The 27,177-nt window shown below is 31.4% G+C and overlaps 1 protein-coding gene across 1 annotated transcript; it reads right to left on the reverse strand.

Annotated features, from left to right (window-relative positions):
* Positions 1–29: 29 nt before the first annotated feature.
* LOC143044918 (protein transport protein Sec24C-like) lies at positions 30–27,151 on the reverse strand. The gene is made up of 24 exons (XM_076217169.1): positions 26,997–27,151; positions 25,051–25,230; positions 23,029–23,146; positions 22,402–22,660; positions 20,538–20,594; positions 19,280–19,870; positions 18,643–18,751; positions 17,935–18,062; positions 17,419–17,557; positions 16,373–16,488; positions 14,789–14,916; positions 14,103–14,181; positions 13,447–13,559; positions 12,129–12,339; positions 11,620–11,790; positions 10,085–10,181; positions 9,652–9,797; positions 9,059–9,197; positions 8,621–8,815; positions 8,049–8,152; positions 7,423–7,510; positions 6,627–6,730; positions 5,077–5,166; positions 30–3,223 (listed from the first exon to the last, which is right to left on the reverse strand). The coding sequence occupies exons 2-24, from the start codon at positions 25,214–25,216 to the stop codon at positions 3,083–3,085; spliced, it is 3,489 nt and encodes a 1,162-aa protein (XP_076073284.1). The 5' UTR covers positions 25,217–25,230; positions 26,997–27,151; the 3' UTR covers positions 30–3,082.
* Positions 27,152–27,177: the final 26 nt, after the last annotated feature.

Here is a 27,177-nt window from a genome sequence, read left to right on the forward strand (position 1 = left end):
CTATATATGTATATACAACAAAGCATCTATATGTTATTTATAATTTATTGTCATTTACACATCATTTACATGTCAGCATTCACACTATCACTTCTGAACCACAAATATAACAAGATACAGCAACCAAAAAAATATACTTCAGTCAAATAAATTATTGGCAAACAAAATCATGTTGAAATATACACAGAAAACAGGTTTTTGTCTTGAATTTATTCTGATTTATAAAGTTATCATTACAGCAAAAAAAAAAAAAAGACTTACACAATCATACCATTCTTTCTTTTTTGACAATTGATTTTAAAATCCATTGCATATGTAACTGTACAGCTTTCTAAGGGTATATATAATGGTTTGCTAAGGAAAGCATTAAACTATGGTGAGCTGAAATAACACTTACATGCATACATTACAGTTTATAAAAATCTACTCTATGAATATCATCCTCCTAGTAGATGTCACAAGTCAATCTTATTTCAGACTATAATACATCCTTATTTCTCTTAGTTCTATTTATCTAAAATAAGCTTTGTTTTCTGCGAGCAGTGATTTTTATATCTGATTTTTTTTTATAGGCAATGAGATGTTTGTGAACCTAAACGTCTTATTGGCATTATTTTATCTCCAACAATGAGAAGATTTTTAGTCACAAAAATGCAAGATAATTAATGACAACAAAAATTCTAGAGACTGAATACTTTGGGTTGGTAGTTTGAAAGAATAAAGATGTGTTATGGTCTGAAAAATATCACAGAATCTATTAGTATAAATACCTCTTAAAACAGATTTATATAAACATTAAATAGCTCGGAGACAAAAACAGACATTTTGTACATGAACACAGTACATCTCAATTACTGGGTAATTTTAATGGCATCATAACAAACACACAAAATATGTTACAGTAATGGTTCAATCACACGATTTGGGTTTATTTTACATCAATGAACTCATTTTCTGGGAAATTTACTCCCAATGCCAAACAATACATATAACAGCCAATTGCAAAAAAACAATATACAGAAATTATCTATTGTAAAATTCTATAATAATTAATAATCTCTGTAAATCAAGGATGACTTCAACCCTTCAAATCTTAAAAACTGGTTCCAAATTTTAAATCCATATTGGAATTTAGTACATTAACTAGTCTTATATGGTAAATGACTGGTTACTATAGGAGCCTATTTTCAGTCTCCATAGCTTGTTGTAACATTATTGAACTCTGAATAAAATACATAAGTTAGGCAATCCAATATAACAGTTATGGTTTCATTAACTACATGTTTATAGGATATTGCACATACAATATGATTAAATCATTTAAGTTATCATTAACTTGTATATATTGATATTCCCATTGTGCCTAGAGATACTTTGCATGTTTACATGGCAAACAGTAATTCCTTGAATATGAGATGCCATGCTTGCTTTCTTGTTTTAAAAAGGGACAAATTCATACAAGTTTACTTTATCATCAGTTTATGTTAACATCAGTTTTCCATGTTAACTTTTTTTTCAATTTCACGTAAATACTTATTGGTATATTCTCAAATATTTATACAGCATATTGTTTAATATATAGGAATAAATATTTCCAAACATAAATCTGAGATTTAATTAGCTTATCATATGATTGCTTTATCAAATGACTTTGATACACAATTCTTCCCAAATTTAAATCCATTAAGTTGTTCTTGTATAATTCTGCTTCAACATTTCCAAGTTATTTTTTTTTATAATTTTCGGAAGCCATATTTAAGATCTATTTGAAATTCCATAAGCACATTTCTTGTTTGTATATTTATTTATCCACTGGAAGTTAAAAAGCCATCCATCCATCGTTTATTAACACAGACAAAATGGTGAAAATATTTATGACTACATAATAAATACTGACATCACAGTACAACCAATTACCATTAAGCACTACTGATTCCGATACAACAACTAAATCAGATTTTTAAACAAAAAAGTAAATTCTAATAGCACTATGGTGCCAGAAAATTAAAAAATATATGATTATATTAATTCAAATTATCTATAAAAAAAGTTTGGAGATTTGGTATGATAGCCAATACGGCAACTATCCACCAATGGCTGAAGGAAAAGCGTTTAACAAAATATAGTATGATTTTATTGGAGAGTATATATACCAACTTGACTGTTGCTTTAGACTGCATATAAATGAGTCTATGTTTGTAAATTCCTTTAACCAATCATAATAAGGACGAAATAAAAATCTAAATAAAGAGCAACTTAACATATAAACTATTGAATAATTATATTTCATAGTTGTAATTTGTTTAAAGAAAAAAATTCTGAAATCAATATCAAGAGAAGACAACTCTTTTTAAAAAGCTGACTGATGATATAAATACTTGCATCTGACTAGGTTATCACAGGAAGACATAAGAGATACATGGACATCACAACATTCAATAAAATATCGCCATTTGTAATGTTTTATTTGTTTTCCCCCTGTTGATTTTGTACCCCTGTGAGAACCCTAATTCTTTAATATATATGGACTGGTTATGTTAAAAATGACATAAATTTAATTACAACAAAACAAAACAATAGTTAACCAATTTATTTTACTCACTTCATAAATATATATAAGGTTCACATCTTTTTTTTTTTGATTCAACAATTTCTTCACTCAGTTGTTGGAGTATTTTAATACTATATTTTAAGATGAATTTTCAAAGTTCAGATGATATAACTATGACAATATTCATTGAAATCATAAATCCATACCTCAATTTTAACTATCATTAGGTTTGGCAGTCTCTCTTAGTGAGACTTACATTTTACATGAATATGGTAAAACAACAACTTTATGTTCAGAGTAAAATAAATTGGTTAAAAAAGCTTAAGAGATTTTCTCTTCCTTTGGTTTGAAACAATCAAAGCTTCTGATTCTTTTCGAATTAATGCTCCGATAATCCATTCTTTTTTCGGCCAGGATTTCGTCATTCTCATGCAAATAATCTCTAGTCTATTATGATGTTGACATATTCTGAGATATGCATGAATCGTATGTTTAATTATGAATAAAAGAGTCCTTGCACCATAATAACAATCAGTTCATTAAGTTCCTAATCTCTTTATGTATGTGGCATAGAAAGTCTACATAAGAACTGCTGCCGTTGGTTCCTTTGTCTTCAGCCATGAAATGGTTAAACCAGGGTTCTAATTTGTCTCTTTGTCTAATTATTGTCAACTGTAAAAAAGAAAAAAATGTGTTCACCGACTCATTTAAAACTGAAATCATCTAATACACAAAAGTGATCTCTTGTAACAAGTTAATATACATCTGACAGTTTTATAGAAATTTGTCTAACATTTACACAGCCTGCAGGGCTTTCCATTGAAGCCGGTAGCCGGCGGAAATCTGCCGTTTACGGTGGCTTCAAGTGCCGGCTACTTCACTGACAAAAATATAAATTCAAAAAGAAAAAATATCTTTTTAAAATGTTTACAGGCAGCCGAGAGACGTATTGTTGCAAAGTCACGGTCACGATAAACAAGGATGAAAAGTCAGTGTTTACCTTGGGCTAAATATAGTTCACATGAATTCAGGTCACTGATTGGTTGTCTATTAAAAGTCAGAATGCATTGTTTCTTTTCAAAGATAACAAGAGAGACGTTCCGGTGGTCATTGAATGATAACAATAGAGACGTTCCGATGGTCATTAACTCGTTGGCTTTTAAAACGTGAAGACAATCAGATAGGATGACAATCTTATGTTATGAAATAATATCAGTTAAATTAAAGAAAGCGTAGTAGATTATATTGTTCAGAATCTGGAAAAACAGTATCTTTTGAAGTTCATTTTACAAAGCCCACGTGGTGTTCAGAGAATCAAGGTCAAAAACGAAAGTAGAATTATATTGTCAACTCGACCTCAAATAAATAACATTTCCAAATGATTTATGTATCAGACTTATTGAACAGTTTACAAAAAAAAGCAGTTTACAAAAATCAAAGGATATATCAATTTTCTGTCAATGCTTGAGAAATAATTGTATGATTTAAATATGCGTAACAGTCTTTAGAGAGAAAAGGGGGGTCATTTGTTTTCAAATGCGCATAGTTATGCAAAATAAATCGATCAAGATTTCTAACAAACCAGATTATTATATAAATAAAATACTCCTTTAATAGTTAATGAATTTTAAGCAAAAGGTAATGAAAATAAAAAAACTATAACATAAAAAAAATGAAATTTCTTTGAGATTTTTTGTCTTTCTTTAATTCATACATAAAAAAATGGTCATTTAAAAGATGAAATTAGGTGCCAGGAGATTGCAAGAATGCAGGATTTTGCTCTATTTATGTCAGAGCTTCTGGGGGCCCAGACCCCCTGCCCCTTTGCCGAACGCATGTTACAGCCGCCTATAATTTTAATTGAGCCTTCTACTTCAATTTCAAGGGAAAGCCCTGCAGCCTTAACATATTTAGGCATGCAGTAGTTTGATAAGTTTCTATTAAAACCTGTAACATGTTGTTGTAGTTTGTTGATGTGCCTCATAAGTGTTTCGCGTTTCTTGTTTTTTAAATAGACAGTTGCTATTCCCATTTCAATGGTTTTACACTAGTCAACTTTTTGGGCCCTTCATAGCTTGCTGTTCATTGTGAGTCAAGGCTCTGTGTTGATGACCATATTTTGACCTATAATGGTTTACTTTTACATACTGTGACCACATCTACTTATATCTAATAACTGTCTGAAAAAACATTTGCAATTACCACTTGGTAACCCCACACAATTGGTTTTCAGACAGGTAGGAACAGATTTATCACAAACAAGGTTTTTACCTTCAAAAAACATATTTGTCTTTACAGTTATGTTTTAAAAAAAACCCTGTTGTTTGTTATTGCAAAGTTACATTAGAAAAGTCATTTCTACATTCCAGATCCAATATAAATAAAAGGTTGATAATTTGGTTTACAAAATGCATTGTACGGATAACAAATTAATTCTTATTATCAAGTCCTTGGCACTGATGAAAAGACAGAAGTGAATCCTTTAGGAGCTGAATGATCAGAACAGCTACCATTTTTATACTGACCTTCATACATCTTGATCTTTGTGACCTGACTTTAGCTATCACTTCACGGAGTCGGATTGATACTGGATTGTCTAGGTCCAGGATTTTACTCTGAAATATAGAATATTTATAACAGTTACAAAGACAAATAAACACTGCTTTACAATATGTATCGCAGGCAAAAGAAATATCGGTTTCCCTACAACAAATCATGGTTAAACAGATGTATATACACTAATGTAAAAACTTTTCTTAAAGTTTTCAATAAAGGAGTAGATTCAGTAAGACCCCTTTTTGGTCCAAGAATATAGCAGTTTTACAAAATTAAGAAATTGTAATCTTTGAGCTATCTATTGGAAAGTAGAATGCTTTTGCTACATAAATACAGGGTGTTTTTGACAATACAATGTACATATATCAGGTACTAGCATCATTAAGTCATGCTTAATTTCTGAAATCTTCACAATTTTAGCTTTTTAGTTAAATTTTCGACGGTTTCCATCTTAAATGAAAGTGGCCGCATTCGTGTTCATTCATAATATTGAAATGCAAGTTTTATTTGATGATAATACATAACATATATAAAAGTTAAGGATGAACAAGGATGCGGCCATTTCATTTTTGACTAAAACCATCTGAAAAGTGACGTTTTTGGCATATTTGATAGATTTTTCATACTAAGCTTGAATCGGAGCGTTTTTAATGACTAAATCAGTTAGAATCTTTCACAAAAACTTATCAAATCAATTAAAATAGACACTTGAGTGATTAAAAAGTGTCCAAAATCTTTCCCTAGATGAACCTGAAATTTGAGGCCAAAATCGGCCCTTACCCAACCTACTCCTTTGCTCTTTTTCAAAATTGTTCACTTCTAATTCTGTGTGCATTTTAACCAGTTCTGATAACCTTTATAAATTTGGATAAACTATATACTTGTCTCATGTAGTTTCATGCAATATACATTTAGAAAATTGCTCTCATTATTTTCCACATAATAATGTTATAAATATATCAGGTTGTATACCGACTCTGGCAAAACCACGAAATTACATATCCACGAAAAGGATAGTTTTCAGAAATCCACGAAAATTGGTACCCACGAAAATAAATGAATCCACAGTATTTCAATTAATTGCAATGATAAGAATGACATCAAAAGTTCAATGAAAAATAAAAAACTTAATTCATATAGTTTCTTCACTGACCCCCCCTCTTAACTTAATTTGGGAAACATTGATTGACCAATAAGGATATATGTAAAATCGATGTCAATTTATACAAAACTTGTAGCAATTTGACCCGTCAACCCCCAAACTATTTGAATTAAGTTTTTTATCCTTCATTGATTTTTTGATGTCGTCCCTTATTTGATTTGTATAAACGTATGCCGATTTTTCTGAAATCTCAATAATTAATCTCACAATAGTGTCCATTCTTCAAAAATCACAATAATAAATGCAGGCAATAATTTTCTGAATTTCTTGTATCTCCATAAATTTTGAAACTAACAGAATTGTTTGGTAGAATCTATAAACAACAGATTTAAATGTAGTAACAAATGATATACTAACCTTATCTATATCTATTTGTGCCACACCCTGAACACTAAATACTTCTTGTACCCAGTGTGGGTAAACATTATGTCCTATCCACAAGAACATAGATATACCATTTTCTGCGAAGAAAATATTTAAATTCACAATCTTCATATCAAGCTGAAAATTCATTTAATACTGTAACAATATATTTAAATGTATATCTAACAACAAATTAATGAAAAGCATTACAAATGCAATACAATAATTGAGGCTCCCGCAGGGTCAAAAACGACCTGCGACCTCTGGGCTCTTTAGAGGCTACTTCCGACCTGAGGGCCTTCTAAAAACGACCTGTAAAATTTGAAGAAAAAAAACGACCTCAGACCGACTCCCGTCCTCTGTGTTGGGAAAAACGACCTGTCGACGAATTTAAAAGTGACCTTGCAACCTGAGGGGGTACCCTGTGGGAGACTCATAATTCAAATTTGTAGTGCACATAACAAAAATGAAATGTTCTTCAAGTTACAGTTAAGGTTGATAGAGGTCTAAATTCAAATCTGAAGAATTTTTTTAATAATTTGTTAAAATGTAGTTCATATCATGATTTTTTTTTTGAAATATAATTAAAAAGTATTTTATCTGTTAATTCAAAATCCAAGATGGAGGAAGACACCCCAGCTACTTTATATGATGCATAATTTTAAAATGTTATCCCCTCACAGCTTCCTGTGTACAGAATAAAGTTAATATTTGATTGGTTACTTTTAAAATGTCTTTCAATATCAAATGGCACAGAGTGATTTAAGTTTGTCATTTTAATTAAGTTTACCTAATAAATAAACACCATCGTCACTCAATCTTTCTGCTGAACAACGTATACTCATGGGTATATCTGTAGCTTCATCGTCTAAATCATGCTGAAAATATAAATACATCAATACAATAGACTGACAATGAATATCTATTATGTTTTTTCTGAATGTTAGAACTAATTTTCTTATGCATGTAGAAAAAGAGTTTGGTTAGCTTGCTTGCTTTGTTTTTATATTGTACAATTGTATTTGAAAATATAAATACATCAATACAATAGCCTGAAAATGAATATCTATTATGTTATTTCTAAATGTTAGAGCTAATTTTCTTATGCATGTAGAAAAAGAGTTTGGTTAGCTTGCTTGCTTTGTTTTTATATTGTACAATTGTATTTGAAAATACAAATACACCAATACCATAGACTGACAATGAATATCTATTATGTTTTTTCTGAATGTTAGAGCTAATTTTCTTATGCATGTAGATAAAGAATTTGGTTAGCTTGCTTGTTTTGTTTGTATATCTTAAAATTGGGATGATGTTTAATTTAAAATATAATATATACAGATTTAAAGATACCTATCTATATTTTTTTTACAGATTTCAATTTTAATAACAATACTTGAGTCTATATATACTTACTACTGGGAAAATCCTTGGATAAAAGAACACATTTGAAAATGACACATTCATAGAATTCATTATAAACATTAAATAACTTCTGTCATCAGTTGATATCTCTTGACCTGAAACAATAAAAGAAATAAATGCAAAATAATGTTTAAAGGAAGATATTAAATATTTTATACTGTCAAGAAAAGAATGTCAGTTAAGGTATCAGAGTAATTGTGTCTGATTTTGAAAAGTAAATATATTCATATAACTAAATATTAAAAGCTAATTAAAAATTCCCAATTTTTTTTCAATGCAGAATTTATCATGGCCTCACTATCTCACTATGATATACCAATAATTTACTTTCAAGAATTAGTGCAATGCTTTTTTCCTTCACAAATTGGGTAATGGATAGTGTGTTATGTTACTGATAAAGGATTAACTTAGGATTGTGATGATTATGCCAATAAATAGTATTCCTTCATCTGCTAATAATTATTACCTTTAAAGGCTGAACATCTTTAATAGCAAATTAATGGTTTCCTAATAATTAAAATTGATGACAAATTCATACAACCATATAATTTATAATGCCTTACCTCCCCTTAATCCATCACTCTTTAATACACAGTTTCCATATACTGGTAATAATTTCATACACTCTGGTAATATGAGTTGTCCAGCCGATGAAGGACTGGCACAATTCTTTCTATAACAGGCCAATATATGTGCAACATCGTTAGTAATACTCTCCCGTACTTGACATGGATTATTATTCAGTAAAGATTTAATAGCTGAAATAAACAAGAATTTAAAATTATTCAAATATTTGGGCATTTGATGTAGAGGTTCAAGGTATCTGTACAAAAATGGCAATTTGTCTTTCCTGGTCAAAAAGAATTCCCAAATAGAGCTACCATTAAAACATTTGGTACAATTTCAGGAAATTATTCAAATAATTGAAACATATGTTAGGCAATTATCATTGGACTACAACTATTATACATGTACATGATAAAAACATTAGAGATACATACCTTGTTTACCAAGGAAGTTAATAAGAGCATCAAGTTCACAGCTACGGAACAAATCTGACATTTGCAAACAACAATTGAAAGATAGGTTATGAATACGTAATCGTCTCTGACCACCAACAGATGTATACAGCACAGCAACCTGAAATTATAAAATTGACCAAATTATTCCTTTGTTCCAGTGAACAGATGTGTAAATCAACATATCATTAAAAAATCTTTAATATAAGATGTATGGGAAACTTGAAATTTATCATGATCTTTTAATGAGAATCTACACATAATATTCTTTCATGATCTTTGTACAAGATATGATTTTTTCCATATGCAGAAATCTACAACATATAAAAAGGAAGATGTGGTATGATTGCCAATGAGACAACTGTCCCCCAGAGACCAAAATGACACAGACATTAACAGCTATAGGTCACCGTACTGCCTTCACAATGAGCAACGCCCATACCGCTTTTTAATATATATTTAGTTTTACTCTAATAAATTGATAAAAAGTTCTTCATACCTTTCATAATTTTAATACTCCACCATTAGTTTTATCATATTTAAATGTTATTAGTAAAATACATATCGACAATTACCTGAACATAAGCACCATCCCCTTCTGATAACTTGTCATCATGTTTAATTTCTACATTTAAAGCATCATCACTATTTACTCCAGCCATTTCTACATCAGTTGTGTTAGACATGTAAAAGTTTCCATAGAAATCTACAGGTCGTATACCTGAAACAACAAAAAATTGAAATTATTTTCCAACATTTGGTAATAAACTATATAATTCATGTGTGGTCAGATTCAGGCAATCAAATTTTCAGGGATGAAAAAAGGCAAAATAAATCTTCTACAAATATTTCTTTATACTTCACATAAAGATGTCAGTTTCACTTCTAAGCAAATAATATTCTACTGTTTCTAAGTCAAAAGTAGAAATGAAAAAGTTAGTTTTTTATCTTTTGTCTATGAGCTTATACTCTTAGTTGAAAATGATAAACTAAGAAATAAGACAATACCTGTGCTTGTTCTGACTCTGAGTATAGCATCAAATCCTGACTGGTTCTGGACATTTCTTCTTAAATCTTCTAAAAATCTATCACCATCTAAATCAGCCTACAACACAAATAAAACAATTATTTGTCATCTTTATAAGTTAACAGAACATTTTTATTTAAAAACTAGATGTGTCAAAGCGACACGAATGGCCCCGTCTCAAAAAGTTGGAAAATCTGCAATTTCAAGAACACATGTGGACACAAACATCATGATAGTCTCACATATCAAAAATCAGCTCAAAATGAGGAGCGGTATAGAAAAAAAGTCTGTATAACTGTGATTTTCAACAATTTTCAAAGTTGTAAACCCTTAATTTTGGCAAAAATTAACGGAGCGGAACAAAACTTAAACTAACTTAAACTTGATCTGTAAGTCATTATGAGTAACTCACATACCAAAATTCAGCCCAATATCTGAAAGCATTTAGAAAAAAAGTCTGTATAACTGATTTTCACCAATTTATCAAAGTCCATAGCCCTTATTTTCGGCAAAAATTAGCCGAGCGGAACAAAACTTGAACTTGATCTGCAACTCATCTTGGTTAACTCACATGCCAAAAAATCATTCCAACATCTGAAAGAGTTTAGAAAAAAAGTCTGTATAACTGTGATTTTCAACTATTTATCAAAGTCCAAAGCCTGTAATTTCAGCAAAAATAAGTAGAGCGGAATGAAACTTAAACTTGATCTGTAACTCATCATGGTAAACTCACATACCAAAAATCAGCCCAATATCTGAAGTCGTTTAGAAAAAACTCTGTATAATGGTTTGTTGCGGAATGACGGAATTTCGGAATTACAGAATTTCTGAATTACGGAATTTCAGAATTATGGACAAGGGTAAAACTATATGGCACAAAACAACTTCGTTGCAGGGCCATAATAAAGATAAAAGGAAATATCACATTTTTACTTGACCTATAACTGAAAATTCTAAATGTGTATTTTTTTCTGACGTCAAAATTTATCTTTGTTATTGTTGGTATTACAATACATAATCTCTTGACAAGTTAGATAATAAACAAAACTCAAGCATGTTTCTTATAGAATATCTGAAAAACTTCTGTTTAAAGTCCATGTTTTGGTATGGACAAAAAAAAATCACTTGGATAAAAAAATAAATGATAAAATGCACAATTTTGTGTTCAGTAGAATTATCAGTGTTCCTTTTGTATTGGAGAAAAATTTCTGTAAAAATTTGATTGAATTTGATCCACAATTTAGATAAAGTTGTCATTTTTACTTCACATTTTTTTTTACAATTCAACTGCTGCTTTTAAACTGTGGTATCCAACTTAGGGCTATTCAATTCAAAAGTTTGTAGGAGGGTAGGAAAGGAAAATTAATTATTGAATGTTGATCATAGTTCTTTTTTCAGTATGTGTCTATTACCATTATGCAAAATTATCTAAAAATGGTTCTTGGTTTTAGGATTTTGAAAGACCCTTTCTACCCTCCAACATAATGGAATAGCCTCTATCAGAATGATCACTTACCTGGAAGTAACTGTATTTATACACACTGCCTCCAGTTAGGCGACTGACTTCACTTATTGTTGCCACATCAATATACGAGTTAGGGAACAGGAATAAGTCAACACTACAACCCTCCCCGACGCACTCCTGGCCTAATTTAGTGTAGAAATTGTTCTGTGGTGTCAATATAGTCTGAAATATAAAAGAATGGTATTTTTTTTTTAACTTTCTTTGAAATAGACAAATAATTGTTTACACTTATAAACAGAAGCAAATTTATCCAGTCAGAATAACAGATGACCTACAACCCTTGGAGATGACATTACTAAGTTGTTTGTTTAATTTTTAACAATAAAAGAAGTTTCAACTGTTCAAAAAGGGTTTTTTTCAAAGTAAAGTTCTACTGATAGCCAACTAGATAACAACATGCCTATAGGTAATAACATAACATCTTATTCAATAGGCTCAGTTATAAGATGAACACCTTTGTCAAGTCAAATATCAAAATCTGAATTATCTCCATAATTTACCTTTTCTTTATCTGTGCCTAATAATTTTCTGTCGTCTCTGTTTTTCAACTTGCCAGGAGCTTCAGCTATGGGTAATGATGTGTGGAATATATATAGTTTTCCTGTTCTATCTGAAGATTTTAATGCATCAAGACCAGCCTGAATAACAGGTCCTAAGACCGTTTCTGTTTCCCTAGACTCAGCAAACATCTGAGGGATTTGTGATAAAAGACTGAAAAGAAGAAAATACAGTTGACTTATAACTTCTAGATTTTATGTTATAACTTTGATAGCGAATTGAAAATTTAATAATTATAATGAAATGTCTATTTTCAGAGGCTCTCATCAGAGAGGGACAACTTCAAAAATTCTTAATACAATATGATTTAAAATCACAAAATTTAAATTAAAACGATTTTTTTGAGTGAGTGAAAAGACATGTGTAGCTTTCACTTTTCTTCAAGTCTACCCCTTCTCCTTCACACTTCTCTACCTTATGACCTCTAGCTCACCTAGAATGAGGAAGGCCGTGGATTGATCCCTGGCCAAGTGAAATCAGAAATATAAAATGTGTATTTGTTGCTTAAAGCTAGGTATGTGACATAGAACATTAACTCAAAGTTATTCAGCTCATATAGGGTTTGTCTGTAAAATTGGATCCAACTTAAATCTTGTTTTACCAAGAATGCAGAATATACTGCACAAAAATACCATATACAATGTAGAGGGGACAAAACTGTGTATAAATATTTTTATTGCATAGCAATATAATATTTCCCACAGAAAGTAACCAAAAATAAGCATGCAATAAATTCTTTTATTGCACTAGTGCAATAAATCATCAAAATTTATGACGTCATCAACGACAAATTCTTAGTTTAAACCAATTTTTACTTTCAAATATAATATTGCTAAACAATAAAAGGGTTATTGCATGAATATTGTCCCTCGTAGAACATATATTACACTCGCAAGCTTGTGCAATATAAAATTCTACTCGGGACAATATTCCCCAATATTCATGCAATAACCCTATAATATTAAAAGATTTGATTTTCTGATTTTTGGTGTTATAACGCCACTTTTAAGCACCACATTTAGGCTATTTCGTGGAGACCAGTTTTTAGTGGTGGAGGAAGCTGGAGTGCCCGGAGAAAACCAGACCTTCGATAGCAAAACTGACAATCCTAGTATATTAAGATTGTAGTCTAGTGCACCCACACCAGCGGGGTTTGAACTCACAACCTCAGTGTTGACTGGCTAGTGATAACAGTAGTAACTACTTAGACCTCTCGGCCACCGAGGCCCCTTTATATTAAGAAGTCATGTATCAACTTACCTGTCAATAACAGCTTCCGATTCTGATACTTTGACCAAGAAACCATCAAGTAAAGGTACAAATACATCTTCTAAATCAGATACCACTAACATTTGTGGCTGAGCTAAATTACTCTATAAAAAAATAAATCATTGAATTAGATTTCAAAACAATGTACAAACATACAAGAGGTAAAGGCTTTTGCTCCTCGTGAAAGGCCTAAATGTGCAGTTGAGATGAAGAACAGCAATTAAAGTGTTGTTCTTTTGCTGTATGTTTTGTCTTGGATGTGTTGGGATTTGAATTCATTAATATATTTTATAAATACCCCATAACATCTCTGAGTCTAAGTTTAAAGTTGACTTGATTTTTTTTCATAAATGGATTGCAGATTTTTTCTTTGTTAAAGCTGTTCAATGAATTTGAGTTATACAGGTATTTATATATTCAACTTGACAAATATGCTTTTCTTTTTAGAACAATGCTTTCAATACCACAAAAACAATGTGTTTCATTTAAAAATCAATTTGGTGGTGAATATTTCAAAGTGCAGGTGGTCAACTAAAAGCTTTATACATGTATGTACATGCAATCATTTATATTTGAAAAAGTTGTAAATCCTAGGTAGCTTTCAAAATTATCATGTAGTGGGTACTGTAAATATTAAACAAACTTACCTTTACATTATAAAAGTGTATTTCTTTTGCATAAGTTACAAAACCAACTCTTATTTCAGATTCCTCTGCACCCATATCCCTGTAATTACAAAAAAACATATTAAAATTTATATAAGAAGTGATTTTTGATAAAAATATCTGTAGCTCAATTTTTAGGTATAAATTCTGTGCATGTAGTTATGCTGATATTGGTGGATTAAATCAAAAAGTTTTCATTGTCATTTCAATTATACTGTGAAAATCATCAATTCATATTTTATAAATTTTTTGAACCTATCTTTACTTGACTACAATACAGACTTATCTTTCTGATGATTTTCAAAAGTCTGTTTTAAAATCTGAATTGTTTAAAAGGTCTTTCTTTTAATGAGAAAAAAAAATAAACATGGAGTGTTATTTTAGTTTAAATTTATTTTTAAGAGAGTGAGAATAGAATGTTCTAAACAGATGAGGTAACTTGAAAAACAGTGTATAAACATATACTGTGGAAACATTAATTTTCGATGTTCTGTCTCTATATAAGATTTCATGGGGATTTAATTACTTGGTTTCCATTATTTGGAAGGGACATATGTGAAAGTTAAATTTTTGTGTTTTTTTATTTTATTTCGTGGATATATTTTTTCCACGAAATAAACGAAATGAAATCCTCCATGAAAATTTCTGCTTTTACAGTACATACTTACTTTGGCAAATATGACAATATATCTGATTTTAATCTCTCACAGATGAGATGGACTAGACCACTTTTTACACTATTATACGACACATCTATCATAAATATAAAGGCAGGTTCCTTTGGCAATAAACTGTTCTACAAAGAGAAAAGTACACAACTTTAAATATTTGTTTATGAAAACTGTAATAAAAAAAAAAACCAAGCATTTTTGATACTGTGGATTCATAAGGCCAAATAAAAATATATGTGTTGTTCCAGTAACTCTACCGTCCCTACTTTTTTGGCTTAAAAATAGCCTACCCTAAAGATTTTATTGTCATTTTTCATTAAGCACTGTTAAAGTCAGAATCTTGCTCCCATAGACTCAATATAAAAAAAACATAAAATAAAAAAAAAATCCCTACCTACCTACCCTAACTTTTTTTCAGATGTAACTGGAACCACACATACTTTTTTATTTGGCCTTAATATTCGTTGGATACCAATTTTTGTGGATATTGTTGGTACAGGTGAACCACAAAATTAAATGTTCAAAGAATAACAAATTTTCTATGGGCTTGTATGTAGAATTCGACAAAACCATAAAATTAAATATCCATAAACATGCAAGCTTTTCTTAAACCATGAAATTTTCTTAAACCATGAAAAATGGTACCCATGAAAAGCTCCACATTACATTAGGCCAAAAAAAAATATATGTCTGTTTCCTGTTTCCCGACCGACCCTGACTCAAAGCCCTGACCCTAGATCTTTTTATTCAATTCCGGAAAAAAATCGTTTCCGGTCCGATCCAGATCCGTATTTTACTATACCCAAACAATCAAAATGGCTGCTCCCAGCACAAATGTGCTACAATTAAGGTTTAAAAAATGTCGGCACTGGGAGGATTATTCAATTAAAGCTTTTTTAAAGAGATTAAATGATTTTAGGGTTCAGTACCCTAATCAAACATGACATTTAACCATCTGCAAATCTGACAGGGAGTGCAAAAATAATAATAAAAAAAAAAAAAAAAAAAAAAAAAAAAAACCCAACCTACCGACCCTGATTTTTTTGCCTTGGCAGCAGGAAACAGACATATATTTTTTTTTGGCCTTATAAACTGTTTGACACACAGATACTGCTTAGTCTTTAGTTTTTTATGTTTTGTCTTCTGTACTATTATTTGTCTGTCTTCTGTACTATTATTTGTCTGTCTTTTTAATTTTAGCCATGGCGTTGTCAGTTTATTTTCAATCTATGAGTTTGACTATCCCTCTGGTATCTTTCGTCCCTCTTTTGCATGTATATAATTTCAATGGTGAGTGCCAATGTTTAAATTTATATTGCAACAATAAACAGAAAAACTTTCAAAATGGACCCCGATCTTAATAATTGTAACTAACTGGACAAAGATTCAAAACATGTACTACTCATAACATCTTTTTTTTAATATACATGATATATGTGATTTTCTTTTGTGACAGAAAAAAATTAGGGGAATAAATTTCATAAAGCAAAATTTTCCCACTTGTTAGCAAACAGAAAAGGTCAATTCCTTGGGGTTTCATCTATAGATAAATACTGTTTTTATAAACATCAATGACCTTACTTTACAATAATCCTTTGTGGCTACATATTCATATGATCCTAAACACAATTCTGGTCTGTCATATGCATCCACTCGTTTTCCAGTGTGATCTAAGTGATTGAAGTATTCTTGTGGAACTAAAATATAAAACATCATTTTGAAATTCTTGCCTAAAGACTAATTTACAACAAATGTTTACAATTTAACAAGAAAATATTGAAAAAGTTGCATTAATATCTGTATGTTTGTTGGATTTTACATGATGAATGCATGATGAAGATTTTATCAAATTCATAGGTTTCTATTTGACATTGTATTTAGTACATAAAATTAAAAGCTTGCTATTTGCTAGGTGAACCCTGAATTCTTTAGTATCTATTATACTAATATTAAAAAACTTGTGAAACAGGTCCTACTGACATCTTATTTTTATATGATTCCAGTTTGATTGTTTAATAATGACAATTGTAGTCATTCTTGATAGTAAACAAAAGTATTATTGGTTTCAATGGAAACCTAATAAATACTCAATATCATGTGCATTGTTCTTTGCAATACACAGACATAGTTACAGCCGTTATCCTAATGATAGCAAGTTAAAGGTTTAGTTTGCTTGTGTGATTAAGCAAACTTTAATACAAAGAAACAAGCTGAACCTTTAACTTGCTAGCATAAGGATAACAGCTGTAAGCAGTTAACAGTTTCATTGATTTCTTTAACTTGCTAGCATAAGGATAACATTTGTAAGCAGTTAACAGTTTCATTGATTTCTTTAACTTGCTAGCATAAGGATAACAGCTGTAAGCAGTTAACAGTTTCATTGATTTCTTACAACTGTTAATCAAACCATTAGTTCTTTCATATATCACAAATTTTACTATTATAAGCTTTGGAGTCCTGCAAAATTTTTATAAGTCATTAAAACTCTTTTCCAAATGACAAAAAGTGATGACAGACACAAGCATGGGGAAAAGTAAAAACCCAATAAAAATGCAATCTGTAGTTTTCATAACAAAACAGTATATAATTCCTATTCTCTTGAATAATATATTTTAATCAATAACTACCATCAGTGGATGCTCCACAGAAGACACACTGGAACCGCCGTCCTCCATCAACAAATGTCATGAATGGACCCATGTAAGCTTTACATCTCTTACATCTGACTGGACCTACTTCTCCCATGTTTACAATTGGGGGAGGTTGCTGCAATAGAAAAACAAATTAATATCTGGTACCAATATTTTTTTTTTAAAGCAGTTTGCCCTTAGTTTAATAAATGTTTGTTTAAACTTAATGATTCACCTTAATTAAATAAATTTGTAGAGAGATCCTTTGTTCATGTTGTTACTCAAAATGCACATAAAAAATATATGATGACCCTTTGGGCCAGTCTTATAGCCATTATATTCTATATTCTATATTCATTGATGAAATTCATATCGACAAACAGCAAAATATCTTTATACCAAATTCAGCAAATATGATCATAAGCTTTCCCCATCACAATTTTTTTTTAAAACTACTACAATTAATTATTTTTTTTCTTTCTCCACAACATGAACATGATAAACTAATATTACCTCCTCATCTCTAAGTTTGGCAAAAGGACATATAGACAATGCAAATGGTATATGGCTACTTTTCATCATGTCTGATGTGCATGGTACATTATACATAGTTGAACGCATGAATGCTGGATTGCAATTTCCTGAAGAAAAAAAAGAAGAAAATTACCTAAAAATTTCTTGAGAAGATTCATAATTTGTTTTATTTTTCAGTCTTTTCTTAGATATCAACCATATCTTTAAAATTTTCAATAAACCAGGTGCTTATAAAATACATATTAAAGTAAGCTTTTACTATTCATCAGTTTTCATTATAAACTGAAACAGAAACAATGAAATCACCTAGGAAGGGAAGTATAATGTCACATATTAATATATTATATATTTGTACTGTCAACGTATATTTGTTCCAACTAACAGAAGTTCCACTGTAAACTTTGTTATAAACAATGTCATAATACCTATTCCTGTTGAAACAAATGTTCTATACTGTTAATTCCATTAGGAACATATACTGTAATATTTATGCCTGTGGAAATAATATTCTAGAATATTTTTTCCTATCAGAACTTTTATTATGAAGGAACTTATATTCTGTGACAGTATGTCCTTATGTTGAGTGCAAACTTAATTAAAGTTTGTTGGTTATTGGGGAGTGTTTGTAAGTCCCCTCCTTCTCCTCCACATCCCTTTTAATGGAACAGTCTAGAATTGGATACATACCCTGATCCTGAGTTGTAAAGTCTGTTGTGACAAGAGGTGGTACACTTCCTCTTGATGTAGTCTGAAATTGTCCACTGCGATTTAATTTGTCATCTTCTATAACTTGTACCTGTTAAAATAAAAGAAACATGATTGTTGAATATAATTTACACCTATATCTACATCATATCTTATTACCATGAAGATTGTCCACTTAATATAACTACCTGCATTTTTCTTAATATTCAAAAATATTTATAGGTGTAAAAGTCTCATTACAGCATAAGTAAATACTAAATCAAAAACAAAAGAACTAATGTTAAGAAAGTCTTCATTCTCCAGTTTAAAAGACATCTTTATAAACTTAACTGATAAATTTACACTGTATGAGCAAACCACTTTCACAAAAAGCAATGACCCAAAACTTTAAATGTTGCAAGCAAAAGTAATGAAAACTTAATCAACTTATGGTAAGAGGTTTGAAACTTCATAATTTTGCAATTTCTTTTCTTTGCATTTGAATGCACCTCCAAATTTAATAACTATATAGGCCCACTTGCTCTCTTTTATGGAGGTCACAGAATGTAAATATAAAAATATATTGTTCAAAATAAAATTTCTTCCTGCTTTCATTCATCACATTACAATCGAAACTTACTGGACTAGGCATAGAATCTGGATCTAACTTCTTAGCTTGAGGCTGTTGCATTGCATTAGGCCCTGGCATTCTCTGTTGACCTGGTCCAGGAAACTGCTGAGGAGGGAATCCACCCTGCCCTGGCATTGATCCACCCATGTATGCACCTGGTTGGTTCATCTGTGGTCCTTGACCCATTGGTGGTGTAGGTGGCATTCCATACCCACTTGATGGTGGTCCACTCATATTACTGGTTGGTGGCATTCCAAAGTTACCTGCAGGCTGTCCACCAAAATTACTATTTGGTGGCATCCCTATACCACTAGAGGGTCCACTAAAATTGCTTGTAGGAGGCATTCCAAAGTTACTTGTAGGTGGCATTCCAAAGTTACTTGTAGGTGGCATTCCATAATTACTTGATGGGGGCCCATTTAATGTACTTGTTGGTGGAGCACCAAAATTAGGGGGCTGCCCCTGATTAGGCTGTGGATAGTGTTGCTGTCCCATCTGAGGAGGTTGTCCCATTTGAGTAGGTTGTCCCATCATTGGTGGTGCTTTGGAAGATGGTGGACCCCCAAACTGACCTGGTGGGCCATGTCCACTTCCAGGTTGCTAAAAAAGATATTTCCAGAATTCAAAACAGAAATATGGCATCCTTGACCAATAAACCTAGTCAGGCATATAAAGCAGTTCTTTGTCAAGACCCCAAATTTCCTTCACATAGTTATTTCAGATGTTTTTAAATACGCTTTACATAATTTATTTATCATTAAGATGATGAATGTTCTGTTTTATATTAAATCATTTTTTTAAATACATTTTACATAATTTTCATAGTTTATTATCATTAACATGATTAATCATTTTTAATGCTAAATCACTTACATTAAACAGTCTACATACATATTCATTTTAAAGGTTGTTGATAGTATTTATGTATCTTTTGAACATATATAACAAGGAGTAGTGCATGATAAAATATAATTCAAAGAAGGCTGTCTGATGGCTTGAAAATTGCTTTAACAACCCTACATTTTTGTAATTTTCAGACCAAATATCAAAACCTTCCATAATATAGAAGCTGAGTGCAATGCTCAGTAGGTACATGTACATTAAAAATCTAAATACTGTCAAAGGAAGTTGTTTTCCATTAACCCAACTAAATATGAATTTGTCTATATTAAGATCATTCTTATCAATTTCCACATTTTCTCTATAAAATTGTTTGACAATTGGACACTGACGTATTTTTTCTTCAATGTCTTTAGTGGTTACTTACAGGTGGCATAGGTCCACTAGGTCCTCCTAAATTCATACCTCCCATCTGACTTGGCAACTGTAAAATACAAATTATAAATTAAATTTCAATCAAAATTCTTCCAATGTTTACAGTAGGCAGTGCTACACTCATTGAAGGTCAGAGAATCCTTGTAAAAACTCTTTTGAAAGCTATTCAACATTGAGCAAATTCAAAATGTTCAGCACTCCATACTTGTGGACATACTTTGTTGTATTAATTGTTCATTTGATAACCTATATATAAACTATACAGATTGTACTTATACTTAATGTAATTAAAATGTATCGGTCAGTATTTTTTTGTTTTATTCCATACTGACTACTGTTAAAACTAGATGTGTCAAAGCGACACAAATGGCCCCGTCCCAAAAAGTTGAAAAATCTGCAATTTCAATATAAACACATGTGGACACAAACATGATGGTAGCATCACATATCAAAAATCAGCTCAAAATCTGGAGGGGAAATGAGAAAAAAATCGTATAACTGTGATTTTCAATAATTTATCAAAGTCCATAGCCTGTAATTTCAGCAAAAATTAGAGGAGCGGAACGAAATTTAAGTTTGACCTATAGATAATAATTCGATGTTAAGCCCAACCCTTATTCATATGACCTTTACTCGTCAGTTCCCAATGCGCAATCGCACATTGTGCCTCGAAGGGAAAATGGTCGAACAGGGGAATGTTATCGCGGAAATGGTACGCGAATTTACAGTTTCAGCGAGAAAAGAAAAAAAAAAGAGGTGCAGACAAGTTAATTTAAATTAAAAATACAAAAACGTCGATGAGATCGGTCATTAAAATCACTCGAAACACCTGCAAAGGCAAAGTCAAACAAAAGTAGCCGACGGTTTGCGTAATGTTTACATTTCTTAAATTTTCCAGATCACATGAAAAAAAATCTCAACGTGTTCTTAATTGTCAAAAATATGTTTATAAATTTACGGGCAGTAATCTCCCACCTTAGAAGAAATTAGAAATCAACTTCCTAAACTTAAGTATTATTCTTCAAGTGTATCCTTCATGGAGGCCCCGATTTAACACACAAACACGTGTATATATTATCGGCATTGTTTGGTCATACAAATGTAATAACAAGTGTATAATATCGCCATTGTTGGAGAATCTTGGGTTGGAATAATATGCCGGTATTTGTTATATTTTTTATTTACATAATTTGATAAATGGCGTCAAATATGTACGTTTAATAAAGAGTAATTATCAAATATGTAAGAAAACAAAAAGCACGTGTTCGTATCTATATATATCTTGGTTAGCTCACTCGCTATGTCGGCAAAGTTCGGGAAGTAAACCCGATGCATAATTAATGAGATGAATAGGCACACAACACGATATGAATTATCAATTATTAACACTTCTGTAGTTTATGAAAACATTTTAGCGATCTTATTGCTTAAATTTAGTACATATCTTTGATTTTAGCAGCTTTAAAACTTGTTCATAATTTTGTCAAAATCGTAGCTACTATCCCTTTAACACACATACTAAAAATCAGCCCAATAGCTGAAAGCGTTTAGAAAAGAAGTCTGTATAACTGTGATTTTCAACAATTTCTCAAAGTCCAAAGCCTGTAATTTCGGCAAAAATTAGTGCAGCGGAACGAAACTTAAACTTGATCTGTAACTCATAAGGGTTAACTCTTACTCACATACCAAAATTCAGCCAATATCTGAAGGTGTTTAGAAAAACTCTGTATAATGCTTTGTTGCAGAATGACGAATGACGGAATTACGGAATTCCGGACAAGGGTAAAACTATATGGCATCGACAACTTCGTTGCGGGGCCATAAAAACGTTATGCATCATATTGTTATAAACAAACCTGGCTGGCAGAAGTAGGTGGATGTCCTGGACCTGTTTGTGGAGGGAAGCCTGGTCTATGTTGTTGCCCACCAGGGCCACCCATGTTTGGTTGTGATGATTGTGGACCTGGTCTATGCATAGGCATGCCACCTGGTCCTGTAGATGGAGGAAAACCTGGCTGGCCTGCTGGACCTCCAGGTGGCCCAGGTCTTGGGCTGCCTTGACCTGGAAAATTCTGCATACTAACGGGTGGTCTTGCACCCATTTGAGGTGGGCCTCTGAAATATGAATGTAAATATGTAAATTATAGAAAAAAATATTGGTACAAAACTCAACCTAATCGGATATTGGCTAAACGAATATATCGGCTATTGTAATATTATTTCAAAACACCAAACCCTTCCCTATATGTTTAATGTTAATTTCATTGTGTATGATATTATATTCCAATTACAGTTGATTCATTATAATATTTGTGGATACCAAGTTACAGGTATTTTGATGGTACAGGTCTGGTGAATCATGAATTTCAAGGAGTTACAAATTTTCTTCAGTTTTTCTATGCAAAATCAGCTTTCAAGGAAGAAATAAGAGCTTTCTCTTATTCCTCTGTAGAAAAGACATCCTATCTACATAAGATTCTTACCTATTCATACCAAATTGATGGTCTCCCTGGGGACCAGCTGTTCCTTGCCCTGGATGAGGTCCATTTTGAGTTGGAGGTTGTCCACCATATGGCTTTGGAGGTCCTGTCCCAAATTGACCTGAAAAAGTCCATTTATATAAATTTGTAAACAATGAACTGTCTTGCTATTCCAGTAAACTAAATCAACTATATACATGTACTGTAAACATATTTTCAGAATTATTTTTTTTGTGTATTCCTTTCTAACAGTCTTTAGTTTTCTTAGTTGATTGTCTATTTTATCTGCTCATTTGTCAGTTTATTTTTCGACTAATGAGTTTGAATGTGGCAGATTTTACAGTATTGTGTTCTGTCTCCTACTTTCATGTTGCTAACGTGACAGAGACAAAAATGAGTAACGTTAGCGACATTTGGACATGTCACATGAGCAACAACATCTTTAAAAGTTAAAATGTATGCACACAGTGATGTTTAATATATGCCTGGAGTAATAAAATTGTACAGTCTGGTTTAGAATTTCTAAATATACAGAATGTCATTTGCAGGTGTACTTTATATCAAATGAATACACAAGAAACCAAAAAATGAGTAACGTTAGCGACATTTGGACATGTCACATGAGCAACAACATTTTTAAAAGTTAAAATGTATGCACACAGTGATGTTTAATATACGCCTGGAGTAATAAAATTGTACAGTCTGGTTTAGAATTTCTAAATATACAGAATGTCATTTGCAGGTGTACTTTATATCAAATGAATACACGAGAAACCAATTCGTAATAGTAACATTAGCAACATCTACTATCATGACATTACGTTTTGTTGCGAACGTCTTTTTGGTGGACGGAATACATTTAAGGTCCTCTTGTAACGATATTACATACAACTTCCCATCTTTGCTTCCCCATCATGTGAAGGAACTGACTCCGAATCTATTTCTGCAAAGGGCGATATCGTAACTCCTATACAGGAGAGTTACAGATCTAAATATATGTTGCTCACGTGACACTGATTTGGACGGAAACGTCGAGAGTAACGTCCGCAAAAAATAAAACAGCCAATGATATTGATTCCTCAAGTCCTTTGAACCCCTTACGTCATCCAAATTTAATATGATTAGTATTTTCAATTATTTATAAAACCCGGGATAAAAATAACTACAATGGGCTGTCTGAGAACCATCAAGAAGATTGCGATCGTGACATACCACAATGGACGGAAAAGACGTGACGTTAGCAACAATATTATTAAATTACCTTTTTTAGCCTTTACCAATAAAAAACTGCCTTAAAGTTATGATTAAAACACAAAAGAAGACTTTTTATTAAAATATAAGTCCATGTTATTAGGCTCCACTTATAAATAATACTTCAAAATTCCACTCGAAATAAGCTGGATGTCAGTAAAGTAGGTCATGATGTCTATTCCATGTCCAATATTTTGAAATTGAAAACCCTCTAATTCTAACAAAAAACACAAACACAGAGTAATTTTTATTTTTATTTACTCAGAAATACACATTTTATTCAATAACATAATGCATTACTCCATTACACAGTCGGTTTCACAGTTTCAGCAATTGCTTTTTTGATGGATACAAAAAAACAATATTTCCTTCTTATTGTAAAATCTGCCATGTCCTTTTGGTATCTTTGGCCTTTCTTTATAAAAGAGAAGATCAAAGCTTGACATAAATTCTTGAAGACATTTGATAAGAATAATGACATATTTGTGTAACAGTTCCTACAGATGTGATGCTAAATGAAACTTGTTGGGAGAAAATTCATTATAATAATAAGTTCTTCTTGCCTTCTTTGTTTGGTTAAAAATATCACCAATAATTTTAATACTTTTGGTATAGTAGGTGCACAAAACAAGTCAATAAGAACATATATAATTTGTATTTTGTTAAAGTATGATTGGAATAAACATGACTTTGGAACACTGGGTTATAATTCACTTGCATTTGGAATTGTATAATGTATATAAACACTGTCATGAATTTGAATGTTAGTTATACCTGAACCCGGACCTGGCGGACCATGTTGAAATTGTGGTTGATTCATACTTTGACCATTGTACATGTTCTGTGTTGGACCAGGTGGTCTCTGACCTGGTCCCATTGGTTGCTGTCCATAACCTGTTGGAGGCATTTGGCCTTGATTTCCTTGGTACTGTGGATTCATTGTTTCATTTTATCCTAAAAATATAAAATAACTGTATAAAATATAAGATAAAATTTAAATAACAATATCTAATTTATGCTTATTATAACCTGTAGGGAAATACAGCAGGTACTTGTCACCTACTACTGACCTACCTGTATAATGTACATTTGTACTTATTTCAGAAAATCAAAACTCTCCTGAATTTTGATAAACATTTTCCCCCTTTGCAACAAAAGGTGTAAAACTTAACTACAAATGAATATAATGTAACTTAAACAGGGCTGTTTATTTTTAACTAAATATAAATGTAACAATTAAAACTATTCCTTTGAGAAACACCTTCATTGCATGTCCTAATGACACATTTAAATTTTTTTTATTAGCCTTGGCTGTTTAGTCTGAGGGTGAGCCATCTGGGGTGAGCAAGTAGACTACTGTTAGGAATTGTTAAAGTTTATGAAAACAAACTTTTTGTACAGTGAAGCGGTTACTAACGATAACAAATGAATTTGACTGAACATGCTGAAGGAAGGATGTAAAATTAGAAGTAGGTTTTAATCATTTTTTTAAACAATCAATTGCTTCCTTACAAATTGATAATTTTCATGTACTTGAATCTAAAATATTCTCCCACTACTGTCATCTCTAATTATGATTGCATGACATAATCTTTCATGTTATTGAAAATGCCTTAAATGGTTTTTCCATTGTAAATCAACCATCTTCAATTATTAAAGATCCTTTATTTACACAACATACATTACTCTCTATTTATATTTATGTTATTAATGTGATGGTTTCCCATGACTTTATTTTGTATAAGAATATTTCTTTTGACTAACTCTGTAATTTAGAGAAAGTTCTAAGTTGTCAGAAAAATATGTATATAATTGTATAACGTACATTTTTATGTACCTGCACTTTTCTAATTCTTAAGACCCTCTTCAAGATGACATTAAGCCAGATAAACTAGAAAGATGGTTGTCTGTAGGTACTTAATTGACAGCAATGCTGATAATCAATTTAAATAAGAATTGACTAAAATTGCAAAATTATTTGTGCAACATACTACTGCATCATATGATCACATTTTTTCAACCTTTTGTTCTACATATAGGAGAAAGTGCAATGCCCCCCTAAAACCACGAATGACATTCACTAACACCAAAAGTTTTTGACAGACATGCTAACATGGCTAGAACTCATATATAGGAGGGTGGTAATGGGGTAACTTCATGACGAATATCGGTAAAAATTCTTGCCAAATAACATTTACGGTAATTTTTTGTGCATGACCATCATGATGACGATAAAATGTATACTTTCTATTTGACAATAAAAAATCGACTGATTTTGACGAATCACGTTAAATTTTTCTTCAAGATGACGATAACTATTCGACGAATCACAATACATACAATAAGGATATTTTGACCATTCACAGTAAAATTTTAACCAATTAGCTGAAAATGACCGTTTGAAACCTGATGGTAAAGGGCATTACTACCCTCATGTGGCGTGGTCTCCAATCAAGGTAATCTTCCTTTAATTTTTGACAGAAAGCCATGAAGAGCCTACAATTCTATTCTCTAAAGATGAACATCTCAGATTAGTTCTCGATATGATATATAATTTGCTATACTCTGCAAATTATGTAGATGTTATAGTAAATACTACATTGAAAAGGATTATTGAATGAGAAATAAATACTGCATATTGCAAAAATTCATGACTGTCACTGTCAAAGCCGGTTGACGTGACTTTAAATACGCCATATAAACAGAGTGCTTGAACTTACCTCGAATTGGTATTTATCTTATTTGTGAAGTTCTCTTAGCTTTTGCTAATTATATATGATGAATGACTTAGAGTTTAACACTATATACGTAAACACGTATCAAAATACACAAATTCTCTGCCACGTACAGAAGAAGAACTTCCGGAATTTGGCACCTGCGCACTTCTGCCACGTAACGAAA

This window comes from Mytilus galloprovincialis, chromosome 9, assembly GCF_965363235.1.
Source record: "Mytilus galloprovincialis chromosome 9, xbMytGall1.hap1.1, whole genome shotgun sequence".
Taxonomy (NCBI): domain Eukaryota; kingdom Metazoa; phylum Mollusca; class Bivalvia; order Mytilida; family Mytilidae; genus Mytilus; species Mytilus galloprovincialis.

Coding starts and splice junctions, on each gene's coding strand:
- LOC143044918 (XM_076217169.1), bottom strand. CDS start 25,216: ATGAATCCACAGTACCAAGGAAATCAAGGCCAAATGCCTCCAACAGGT. Junction 17,558..17,934: donor CCAAACTTAGAGATGAGGAG/GTAATATTAGTT, acceptor TTTCTATTGCAG/CAACCTCCCCCAATTGTAAA. Junction 13,560..14,102: donor TACACTTTTATAATGTAAAG/GTAAGTTTGTTT, acceptor ATTTTTTTATAG/AGTAATTTAGCTCAGCCACA.